Source organism: Haliotis asinina, chromosome 14, assembly GCF_037392515.1.
Source record: "Haliotis asinina isolate JCU_RB_2024 chromosome 14, JCU_Hal_asi_v2, whole genome shotgun sequence".
Lineage (NCBI taxonomy): Eukaryota > Metazoa > Mollusca > Gastropoda > Lepetellida > Haliotidae > Haliotis > Haliotis asinina.
This window is the reverse complement of record NC_090293.1, coordinates 41,104,101-41,116,962: the sequence shown is the minus strand read 5'-3', so window position 1 is coordinate 41,116,962 and position 12,862 is coordinate 41,104,101. Positions and strand designations below refer to the sequence as shown.

The following is a 12,862-nucleotide window of genomic DNA, read 5'->3' as shown; positions in this document are numbered from 1 at the left end:
TCCATCTGTGTCAGTTTATAAATTAATATTAAAAGTTTTGTGGATTTTGGGAGGCTGTTGTGAAATCTTTGATAATCATTTAACTGGAAGAACATCAAAACTGAAATGTATTATGAACACCATCCTCTCTAGAGCCGTGAAATAGTGTTGCTAATATTTGAAAACATGTTTTCCATGTTTTCAGATTGTGAGTTTTTTTAAAGAAGTAATATATAAAATATAAGGTGACATGAAATGCTGCCTTGATTCAGAAGAACAGGATCTACACATGTGTAACGCTGTGTGCTAGCATTAATAATATATTGTCAGCCATTGCATTGTTTTCTGGGAAATTTCTTTTTTGCTATTTTCTGGAAATAATATTTTAAACATTTCCATATTTTGATGGAGAATAATTCCACTTTTATGAATCCTTGTATCAATGTGTCTACTTGTAATATAATATTTGAAAAATATTATCCAGAAAATAATGTGCTATATGAATAAATAATAAGTATAGATTTCTACTAAGTAGATAGATCATGATAATTCATTGATAACAAAGCTTGGTCTGCTTTGCATATCTAAACCTCTAAAATCCTTTTAGGTTTAAACATGGACGATGATCTGCCTCTCTTCTGACTCTCTGTAGTATAAACAGTGTTACAACATATCCACAAGTCAACAATGCCCTGTACCTTCTCTCTGTAGTATAAAAGTGTGACAGCATATCCACAAGTCAACAATGCCCTGTACCTTCTCTCTGTAGTATAATATTGTTACAACATCTCCACAAGTCAACAATGCCCTGTACCTTCTCTCTGTAGTATAAAAGTGTGACAACATATCTACAAGTCAACAATGCCCTGTACCCTCTCTCTGTAGTATAAACAGTGTTACAACATATCCACAAGTCAACAATGCCCTGTACCTTCTCTCTGTAGTATAAAAATTTTGCAACATATCCACAAGTCAACACGGCCCTGTACCTTCTCTCTGTAGTATATACAGTGTTACAACATATCCACAAATCAACAATGCCCCGTACCTTCTCTCTGTAGTATAAACAGTGTTACTAGTTATCCACAAGTCAACGCTGCCCCGTACCTTCTCTCTGTAGTATAAACAGTGTTACTAGTTATCCACAAGTCAACGCTGCCCCGTACCTTCTCTCTGTAGTATAAACAGTGTTACTAGTTATCCACAAGTCATTGCTGACCTGTACCTTCTCTCTGTAGTATAAACAGTGTTACTAGTTATCCACAAGTCAACACTGCCCTGTACCCTCTCTCTGTAGTATAAACAATGTTACAACATATCCACAAGCCCTCTCTCTGTAGTATAAAAAGTGTTACTAGTTATCCACAAGTCAACACTGCCCTCTCTCTCACTCCATGCTTTAGTACATGCAATGTTGCAGCATAACCAAGTCATATCATAAGTGCATGTTTTTCCAACACATTCTCAGCTCTGAGAAGAACAACACTGAATGATGAATGAAGTTATGTTATGTATATAATGCATTTTGTTTTCTACAGCATTATCCTGGCACTATTTTGTTTAGAGGTTCAATGTTTAACCTATGTTTTTAAAATAATGGTACAATATTATAATTGTCAGGAATTCATGAGACTGACAGATCTGTAATTCTTGATTTTGTAAGTAGCTGATGGTTTTATAAGTCTGATTGCTGTACCTAAAGTTCAGAGACTCTGCTATCCTTGTCATTATGGAGTGAACTTTGATTTGCTCAGGAGGAAACCCCCGCTCCCGCTGCTGAGGAACCTCAGGTGGAGGTTTGTTAAGTGTCTAGTGCAGCACTGTGGAGGTTATTTGTGTCAAGCACTGCAGTATAGCCCAGCACAGATGCTCCTTGACCAATAGACCTAGCTGTAGATGTCCTGTAGACATCCTTAGATCATGTAGATGGGTGACATTAGATAGAGCTGCTTTTCACTTTCAAAATTTCCTTTATTCAAAAATGTGCTTAATATAGTGATTTTTTCCCCTTCTCATTTCAATGAATGTTATACCTTTTTGGTCAATGTTAACATTGTCCTAGTTATATCACCTTGAAGTGACATTTAGTAGCTCTGGTATCAGTAAAGACAAAATAAACTGATTAACTTATGGATATCGACCAGTTGTATTTTTCCAATGCACTGTTCTTGCAATGACAGCAAAAAGTCGAGATTCATAAGTCAGCCTTGTCTTCCTTCTATTTTGCAACCAGTTCCTGCTTTCTCCCTATTTGCAAGTAAATTTTTTTTGTCTATATACTCCTGTATAGTCCTCAGTCCTGTTAGAAGTGTGGTTTGTGTCCCTCTCCCATTGTGCCATCTGGGCACAGCAGCGTCATGGACGTCAGGATGTCCTTAACCTTACAAAGTCCTCTCTGTGCTATGGTATTAGTCTTATGTCATGGAAAGGTTCTAGTTAGTTTGAAGGTTCATGTTTGACAGTATGAAGATGGTGAATGTCAGATTGCTCATCTATTGCTGTTGTCGGTCTTTGTCTGTCATAGCCACTTCATCATCAGTCACTTAGCCAAACTTCAGTCTGAGATGACATTACATTCCTCTTTTTGTCAATATTGCCATTTCTCTCATCCCAGCATGAATCTGATTTCGCTTAATTTTCTCCTGTATATTTTGTAACATCAGTCCCTGGTGTGATCTTCCAGTAATGTTAGAAGTCAACCTCAACATGTTCAGATACGCATTTGAAGATGTATGAGTCATTGATGAAAACATTGAGTTTGTAAACGGAATCATTGTGATGAAATCAAATAAATATACATCTTCAAATCCACCACACAAAAGTAAGTAATGTATCTGTAACATAATAACTTCCTTTTTTTGTGTAGCACCACCTCCTTGCTGTTCCCCAGAGTTATCTCTCCTGACTCCTCAACAGGAAACTTTATCATTTGTTTGTTGTGGTGCAGGACACTTCTAGCAGCCAGGCAGAAGCAGAAGACGAGAGCGCTGCACAAGCTGCCAGGGAGGAAGCAGAACGTCGTCGCAAAGAGCAGGAAGCAGAAGAGGCCAGAGAGGCGGAAGAGGCTGAGAGACGCCGTGAGCAAGAGGCTGCTCGCAAACGTGAGGAGGAAAAACGAAGACAGAGAGAGGAGGAAGAAGAACAGAGGAGACAAGTATGTTAAGTTTACTTATGTTACCTACATGGGAGACAGCAGGGCAGCTCAGAGGGCATGTGGTTAAAACAATATAATCTTTCCTAATTGTTAAGACGTGTTCTTGTGGGAAAGTGAACACCAGGTGTTTGGTGTCCTGAGTCACTACCATCCCTGTGGTTATGTTTAAGCCAGACTGTGGTGACAGACTAGAGTCTAACATCTTAAGTGAACTCTTAATATTGACGAGAAACAAGATTTTCAACATCAGACCAAAACGTGTTATTTTTGGAACCAAAGATCCCTAGACATGCCCACTGAACTGACATGCTGAAAGTGTAAAGATATAGACAGACATCCTTTAGGTCAGTAGGTAATATGGAAGGACAAGTCTTGTATCAACACAAAGGTAGGTAGTGCATGCTGAGTGACAGTGTAGTTGCATGATGTGCCATCTTTCTGAGAGCTTTTACACCTATGCAAATTAACAAGAACATTTATAAATGGAGAAAAGGCTACCGAAAGAATCTTACATGGGCAACATGTCAAACAAGCTTTAAAAGATGAACCTTTTATGCATGATATAACAAAGGTACCAGCAGACCAGTATTGATATAAGCATGATATAAGCATGATATAAGCATGGTACCAGCAAACCAGTATTGATATGCATGATGTAAGCATGATACCAGCAGACCAGTATTGATATGCATGATATAAGCATGATACCAGCAGACCAGTATTGATATGCATGATATAAGCATGATACCAGCAGACCAGTATTGATATGCATGATATAAGCATGATACCAGCAAACCAGTATTGATATGCATGATATAAGCATGGTACTAGCAAACCAGTATTGATATGCATGATATAAGCATGGTACCAGCAGACCAGTATTGATATGCATGATATAAGCATGGTACTAGCAAACCAGTATTGATGTGCATGATATAAGTATGGTCTATTTGGAAAAAATCTGTCTTCAGTAGTAAATTATTGTGCATGATTTACAAAAAGCATGGTGCATGTGTTTTTCTTTTGCATGTTCCCTGATGTGTTCAGCTGGGTGGAGATGATGGGAGCAGTTGGCCAGGTGATCTGCATGAACCAGTACACGATTCACCTAGACAGGCTAAGGTAGCAGAACTTGGCAAATGGCAGGCCACTTGCCTTGACTTGAGTGAAATATCTGAGAAGGATGAGAGCTACAGTTTGTCTTTTGAAGATGAAGACAGTTGTGTAGAAGATATTGTGGAGGATGATGTGGCTGTTGGAGATGAAGAACTGGAGGAGGAAGGTTTTGAAGAGCAGAGTAATGAAATGTTCACTCCCAGACCAGGACTGATGACAGATGAAGGTGGAGGTGTGATGACACAGGAGTATGTGAAAGAGGAGATCGAGAGATGGGACATAGATGAGTTGGAGGAGGGGGATGGAGGAGCAGGGAACACAGCATTTGTAAAATGTGGTATTATTCCTCATGCCACTGTTCATTTGGCAGATCACACAGAATATGAGAGAGATGCACCTACCACAGATTTGCAAAATGAAAGGATTTGTGGTGATAAACTGGAAGGGTTCAGTAGTCAGCATCTGAGAGATGAAAATACATCAGACACATACTGTATTGAACAAAAGCAGAAACTGCATACAGATGCTGTTCCTTTTAACTGGTCTGTTATAGAAAACGCTCTTTCACCTAGTTTGTCAGCCACTTACAGTCTTGAAAACAATTTAGAACAAAGAGACTTTGGGAATTTACACCCTGATGGTTTAAATGTTGACAATATGAATGATTGCTGGGGTAAACCAGATGTCTCACCAGATACCAGCCTAGATGCAGCATCTGCAGACCGCCACTTGGACTGGACCAGTGAGGATTACCTGAGTGACACTTCCTCAGACTCGAGGGAAATGCAGGGTCTCATGGATGAATACAAGAAGCTTGTAGATGATGAATCGGAGGAAGAACTGTACCCAGACTTGAAGACAGAACTTGCTGAAGCCATAGCATCTGATGACATCCTAGGGGGTGATGGAATGAAGGATGAGCTTGAGATGAACACCAGTAACCATTCCGATGACATTCATCAGCAGTTTGCATTTGATGGTCACTATGACATGGAGAGAGAATCTTGTCAGTCACAAAACAGCTCCTACAAAGACTATTGTATCAGTGTTTTTGATAGCTCAACTGAATATGACAAGTCCACTGTGCAAGTTGAATCCCCCAGGACTTTGAAGGCAGAAGATGAAATGAACAGTGAGAGTCTAATGACTGTACCTCGACTAACACTACCTAGTGATCTTGGAGGCAGTTCTACTCTGACTTCATCTGAGAGGAAAGAAATAACAGATGAACGTAACAGTGGACTGTTTACTTCTTCTTGCTCTGCACTTTCTGAAACACATGAGGGTGAACACGATTCTGTCAAACATTTTGTATCAGATGCAGTCCGAGGTTTCATAGATGATGCAGCATCAACTCAAGAGGCGAATGGTAATGGGTATGTGTCACATATGACCCACTGTGAGGACATCATCTACCCTGGATCCCCTCAACAACTTTTTCAGTTGGGACATGGGTCTATGGAAGACTTTCACGGTATTGATGAACTTCCAGTCCCAACAGAAGAGCATGAAAGCTTTGCACCAGAATTTGATGACGATATCTTGCCAAGGATTGCTGATGAAGAACTTGAAAATGAAGAACTTGGAGAGGATGTACTTTTCTTCATACCTGGCACAATGGAGGCTATTGATGAAGCCCACATTCATGATATACATGAATCAAGGGTCCAACAGTATTCCATCAGTTCTGATGAGCAGTTGATACATGAGGCTATAACAGGCCATGTATCTGAAGATCAAGAAACACCTCGGGAGCCTTTTCAAGAAAATCATGAAAATCCTAAATGTCTGGAAGATGTGAAGCATGGATGCCTGATGACAGAGGAGTTTACGATGTTCTACATGGGTAATGAAGCAAGTGTCAACAGCAGCAGTGACAAGGAGCCAAATGTAAATGACTGTCATGGAAATGAAAACATCATATTGACTCCAGCATTACCAAGACATGTGCCAGAAGTGAGCCAGACTGGTCCAGTAGTCAGCACTGGGAGCAGGAGCAGCAAATCGTATGATGGGTTGACTCAAGCAAAGACAAAAACACAGCTCTTGTCCTTTCAGTCAGTTTTATTGGAAATTAGCAAGAGAGGTAAAGAGATGAAGGACAGCATTACTTATGGTCTGAAAAAACATCCAGAATCAGAATATAACAAGAATAATAAAGTAGAAGTTACACCAAGCCCACAGGAGAAACCCAGTGGGGCCTCAAACATTGTGCCACAGTCAAGGGTAGTTTCAAGGACAAATTCATTCAGTGAGATAGACATGAATACCTTTAAGGTATCAGCTTCTTGTACCCTTAGTAACTTTGTGAAACAGATCAGCAAAGAGGAAAATACATCTGTTGTGGTGCCAAGCAGTACTTTGTCAGGTTATGGGAACAGTCCTAAGTCTGAACAAGCTGCTGTGTCAGGTCTTAAGAAAATGGGAAGTAAATCATTATCTGAGGCCTGCAGCAGTGGTGATGCTAAGGTAGAAAATGTCATGAGCAACACAAGTACAATTCCACCAGTACTGAGTTCATGGAAAGCAAAGTGTGCTGCAGCACTGACAGAGGAAGATCAGGATGTTGTTGCCCATAAGAATCCAGTCATTAATCAGGCATTTGGTAAAGTTGTTTCACAACTTAAGGACCAAAAAAGTACCACTCAGAAGAAGAGAAAAGTGTACAGTAAAATGCAAGAGGAGTTATGTGTCAGTCAACTAACTGAACACTTTGCCCAGGTAAAGATCATGGTCAAACCAGGGATTCAGGTGAATGAATCCCAGGAACAGCACTTCAGTAGGGATCAAACTGTCACTCAGGTTGATAGCAGTAAAGAAGATGCAGAAAGATCAGAATTATCATCTTTTGAATTAGAGTTACAAGAATTGGCAAATCTGCACATTGTGTCAGGAAACAGCTTAGAAGATGTTTCAATCCGGCCTAAAGATCCACGAAAAATGTTGGAATCATTTTTCACAAATCTTGTTACACATCAGGGACAGGAATCTAAACAAGTAAAGATCGTTGATCATGTGAAACCACCAGCTACTGTGATGAAGACCGAAGAGGAAAATACAACAGAAAGACACAGATCTGTTGCAGAAAGAGTATCAATGTTCCAGAAGGTTGTCTCAAGCAATCAGAAGACAGACAGCAAGGTAACAGGCTCTTCATCAGTTAAGCAGAGCCTATCAAACCTCTTGAATGATCTGAAAAGTAAAGGAAAGACTACAACCCCTGAACTTAAGCCCATAACAGTAACCAAGGCAACAGAGAGCGACCTGGAACCAAAATCTAATTTCCTTCGTCAGCGACATCTCAGTCTAAAGAAGAATGAGAATGAAACTGTTAATGGGAAAGATTCAAGTGCAACAAGTGAAGTAGAACGGAAACTGGCTAATCTTCTGAACAGCATGTCAAATCCCAGTTCTCCACGGAAGGCCAGTGATGCAAATGGGCCACCACTACACACTCCTTCCAAGAATTATGATGTCACAGAAAATACAGATGCTGATGAATCTGCAACAGAGAGTCCAAGGACTTTCTTTGAAAATTTCTTGAAGCAAAGACCTTTAAAAGGAAAGAATGAGAAAGCAACTGTTGTGATGCACAAGTCTTCTGGCAACTCATTAACAAAAAAAATAGAAACATTTGCAAAAGATCCAAACCTCAATTTATGCTCCCAATATACTTCTAAAATGTCTATCTCACTGAAACCTCTGACATTGGCAGACAAGGACAGACAGACAGTCTGTACAGAACAGACATCTTTGAACAGAGTGTCGAAAACATTTCCATCTCATGTGACGGGAACAGTCAGTACACAGGTCAAACATCAGGATAATGTTCTGCCAATAGTACCATCACACACTACCAAGTATGTGTCAGACAGATCAAGTGATACACACCCTACCAAGTATGTACCAGACAAGTCAGATGATACACACAGTACCCAGTATGTACCACACAGGTCAAATGATACACACAGTACCAAGTATGTACCACACAGGTCAAATGATACACACAGTAGTCAGACACACACAATCAAGCAGGCTGTAAATCCTCAGTCCTTAAATGTGAAATCTGTAGAATTCAAGCAGACTGATGTTTGTGATGGCAAAACACTTGATAGTGTTAGGACAGCAGTACAAGATCCACCTGCCACAGAGTGTGCTTCCTCATCCAACACCCTACAAACCTCATCTCAGCTCGGTCCCATCCCTCAGATCACCTCATATCTGAAAGTCAAATCATTTCAAATGCTGGCTCAAAGTTTCGATGAGGAGATCGGAAATTTGTCATTCTCAGAGGAGAATGGTGACCTTCATCTTAACCTGTCGGATCTTACTGAACCTTGCTGTGCTCAAAGTACACCCCGATTCTTTAGGAATAGCAGCACCTTCTTCAATCTGACACCCAGATCAGATGGGGAGGACGAGTTCATCTCACCACGGGTTTCAAACAGTGTTCCAAAGGCATGGGGACCAGATGGACCAAGGGACATCATTGTGACAGTTAAGCCGAGTCTTCCTTGTACAGATTTGTCAGTGAATGTGAGTATAATAGGGCCATCAGTAATCAAAAACATTGAATTGGAGAGAGCAATGAAAAGTATTCAAATCCTCACGTGCAGTTGTGACATACACAGAAGTGTAAAAGAGCAAAACAAAATCATTTCCATATTCAAATATATGATTCAGACAAGAGGTGATGCCAAGTGTTGTGTATCTGTCCACAACTAATGAAACAGCATGTCTGAAAATTAGTGAGAAGATATGGAAGATACAGACTTGATTTTGATAATTTTACTGTGTCATATTTGGAAATGTCCTTCACATTTACCATAAAAGAGTTTGAAAGTATTCAGACTGAATATTGAAACCTAGATGAAACAAATTTTGAGCATTTTGAAATTTGAGATTTCTTCATAGCTTACAGTTATACAGGGTTGACTTATCAATTCATCTGATTTTCATGTTTCACAACTCTTAGACATACACTGCAAACATTTCAGCTTTCGCCCAGATCATACAGAACCTCTGACCAAGACTCGCAAGATGAGTCCCCAAGAGAAAAACATGCAAGGCATGGCAGACGTCCAAGAAAACCAGTAGTTACAATCCTTAAAAGCAAATTTGAAAATAAAAGCGAAAAGACACCTACAGAGAAGTCTGAAGTGAAACCCGGACAAAGGCGATATGATACGTGGTCAGGAAGAGCACCATCTCTAAGGGAACTGGTAATGGAGGCTGAGGAAGAAGAGCGGAAGCCCCAAACTAGAAACCAACTTAATGGTGATACAAAGGCATGGCAGAGGGAGTTGCAGACACAGCTTAACTTGCGGAATTATCGCTTGTCTGACCCAAGCTCTCCAAGGAGAAGTCAGAGTGAATGTAGACGGAACCAAAGGAGAGAGAGAATCATGAGTGCAGATGTAACCAGCTCAAATTCAACGTATAATCTTTCTGTATCATCAAAGTCCTCATGGTTCAGTTCATCTGATGTAACTAAAGGACAGCAATCCAGTAGTCTTCAAAGAAAATGTTCATCTCCAAGTTGCTCGGTCAGCTCATACAGCTTTAGTCAGGACAATGAGGATATGAACTGGTCACACAGATCCTCACAGTCTTCTAAGGCCGAACTACAGTCACCTCACCAGGTGGGAAGTATGCCAGACCTATCTCCAACAGGTAGCTCACAGGAAGTGAATCGGCCAAGGATAAGGAACAGTGAGAGCTTTACTCGTACAACCAGTGTTCAGAATGTGTATTCTGTGAGTCGACCTCAGTATGTATCATCCAAGAACAGTTTATTTAGTCTTTCATCGAGGGGGAGTACTGATAGTTTGGTGCAAAAAAATGTTAATTCTTCAATGAGAAAAAATTCTAGTAGTTCATCAGCCAGAGCAAGTCTGGACAGTCTACTGATGGATGAGTTTGAAGATGAGCAGATTAGGAAACAACAAAAGATTTCACCACCCAGAACCAGTCTTGAGAGCTTAGCTGAAGAAATTGATACAGATATAAGAGTTTCTAAAACTGAGAGTCCCAGACACAAAACAAACTTTAATGCTGTACCTCGTAACTTTCAGAAAATATTACCAGAAAAGACTTCATTTAAAAATTTCGCAGATGAAAAGAAAGGAACTGAAAAACTTCCAACTGGCACATCAGACACGAGAACATCAGTCAATGGTCCACACTACAAAAACAAGGAGGTCTCATCACAAGTAAAGGAACTCAGTAATGTTTCTTCCAGAGGTAACCAACAAGGACAAAGGCAACAAAACTTCCAAGAGATAAAGAACAGATTCTCCAAGGATGAAGAAGATGGTCCCCTAAAGCATTCTGAGAAACTTTTAATACCCAGCAGAAAAAGTCTTCTGGATAAATTTGAGAAGTTGCAAAAGGAAATGTCAGAGGACAACACAACTCAAAGTAAGTTTGAACTTGATCGTTGTCTGAAGAGGTCTTCTTCAGGGGAGCATTTGGCACAAGTTCAAAAGAAGTTGCTGGACCGCAGAGAGAGGAAAACTTTGCCTGAGAACAGACCACATATTGTACCAAACACTAATAGATGTGCATTGATTCGAGAAAAGTTTGAAAGACTGACAAAGGACTTTGACTCTGATGAGTTTTCTAAAGTAGAGGACATGAGGAACAGGACAAGAGACAGACTAAGGAGACTTTCTTCAGGACTTAATGTCTCTGATATCCAGAAAAGATTCTCAGCTGATTGCAGTGAGCCCCACTCATTCCAGAGGAGGGCTGTCAGACCAGGTTCAAGGTCGGTGTCAGAGCTCTTTCTCCACTTTGAGAAGAAAAGAGACGAGAGCATGGAGAGACCACAGTCCAGCATCAGCAGAAGAAAGGAAGAACCAAAGAGATGGTCATCTGATATTCCCAGTTTTCACAGGAACCATGGAAGCTGTGACACGTCAGATGTTGACAGCATTACAACTTCTTCAAGTGGTGACCAAACTTCAGATGACATGGAGCTGAATAACTCACATCACAGTAGCAATAACTTTTGCCTGGACAAACGTGGTCTTAGATCTCAACGATCTGCAGCAAACATGAACTTCAAGCAGCTTGCTGCTGTCATACGACAAACTAAGGACTCATAGTTCTACATGCAGTCTGTGGACTGATATTTAAGTTCTTTGCACTAAATAGTTTCAAGTCATTGACAAGTATGCAAATCTCAGAGTTTTATATATATGTATATATATTTATTTGATTTTAAAGTTTTAACTTGAATGAATGATATGTGATATAATATGTCTCTGCCATTGTGGTTTTACATTCATCATCATTATCTGTTAGTTATTTTATTGTTTCTTGTAATGTTCAGTGATATTTTGCATTGTTTTGTATTTATTGAAAATATTTATTATAATATTTATTCAAAATAAACTTTTCTTTTCTCAATGTAATTTATCATCATCCCCCATATTTCATGATTTGAGAAAAATGTAGAATAACAGATTTTCTTTAATGATGTTCGGATGAATTTAACTTAAAAAAATTTGAGAATAGCAACTACATTTTTCTCAATTTCTAAGAAAGAAGCAAAGCACTTTCAGTTTCTTTTGAGAGTATTTTAGCCTCTTTTTCATTGCTATGTAGCAGAACAGACACACTGAAATTTCTTTTAACTTTCGTTTTTATAATTGTTTACAAATTAAAGTTTTTCATACCTTCCATGTTGAGGGAGGTTTCAGTGTGTGGAACAGTGCATGATACATCTGCATGACATTGCATGACACTGGTTTCACCATGACATTCTGGAATGACACAAGGCCTCAGGTAAGTCATAGCAAAGATTTTTAACCAGTTGAATAATGAATGTAGAATACTTTACTGGCAATGTTTTTTTTGTTCAATGACAGAGTTGCTTCTGTAATGAATTAACGGACTGTATGGAAGGCACCTGTTACTTGCCAGTATATCCATAGTGTTTGTATTTCAGGAGGAAAAGAGAATGGAAGAAGAAAGACTAGAACGTGAGAGACAAGAGAAGGAGGAGGTAAGTGCCAGCTTTTCACTTCTTATAACATTAATCAACACATCCTGTAAGCAATTGCTACATCTTCTCCTTTTGTTACAGTGGTGTTTAATCAAATGTTATTTGGAAAATCTTTCATTCCTCATTCTTGTCGGAGGTGAAAATGTGGAGTCTGTCTGAACATTTTTCTTTCTTGGGTTATTCAAGACTGTAGCAATTGCTTTTGATAGAGTGTTACATGTTTGAAAATTCTGAGAAAATGTTTTTTGAATTATGTACAGTTTTTCATTTGGATTAGTTGGTTAAACTGCAGCATTTTCTCAGAATTTTTCAAAATGCGTCTGTTTTTTGTACACTCAATCTAATACTGTATGGTACATTGTCGCCTCCTTTTAACAAAAATTAAACTTTTGTTTCTTTTCACTATTACATTCAGTACTACCTTTTTTAATATTTAAATATTTGTATCCTCAATCTCCAAAATGTTTGCCCTCAAATGTTAACAAGAATTACTTAATAGCTGTATGTTATTAATTTTGTATATCTTGTCCAATTTGTCAGTAATTTGAGGCAACAATGTCATCTTTGTCACATTCTGTCTCTGCCGAATCCTTCTTTGTTTG

The 12,862-nt window shown here is 39.2% G+C and overlaps 1 protein-coding gene and 1 pseudogene across 50 annotated transcripts in view; both read left to right on the top strand.

Moving 5' to 3' along the window:
• LOC137261016 (troponin I-like) overlaps positions 1 to 12,862 on the top strand; it is a 60,161-nt gene that overhangs the window by 37,920 nt on the left and 9,379 nt on the right. For 26 of the 50 annotated variants that reach the window (XM_067798680.1, XM_067798640.1, XM_067798639.1 and 23 more), the window contains 2 exons: positions 2,927 to 3,133; positions 12,204 to 12,260. In XM_067798680.1, the coding sequence (XP_067654781.1) occupies positions 2,927 to 3,133; positions 12,204 to 12,260 (264 nt within the window). Of the gene's footprint in view, positions 1 to 1,733; positions 1,776 to 2,926; positions 3,134 to 12,203; positions 12,261 to 12,862 lie in introns of all 50 variants that reach the window. The other 24 variants (XM_067798649.1, XM_067798643.1, XM_067798653.1 and 21 more) reach the window with 2 other exon arrangements.
• Positions 4,121 to 11,359, top strand: LOC137260989 (uncharacterized; annotated as a pseudogene).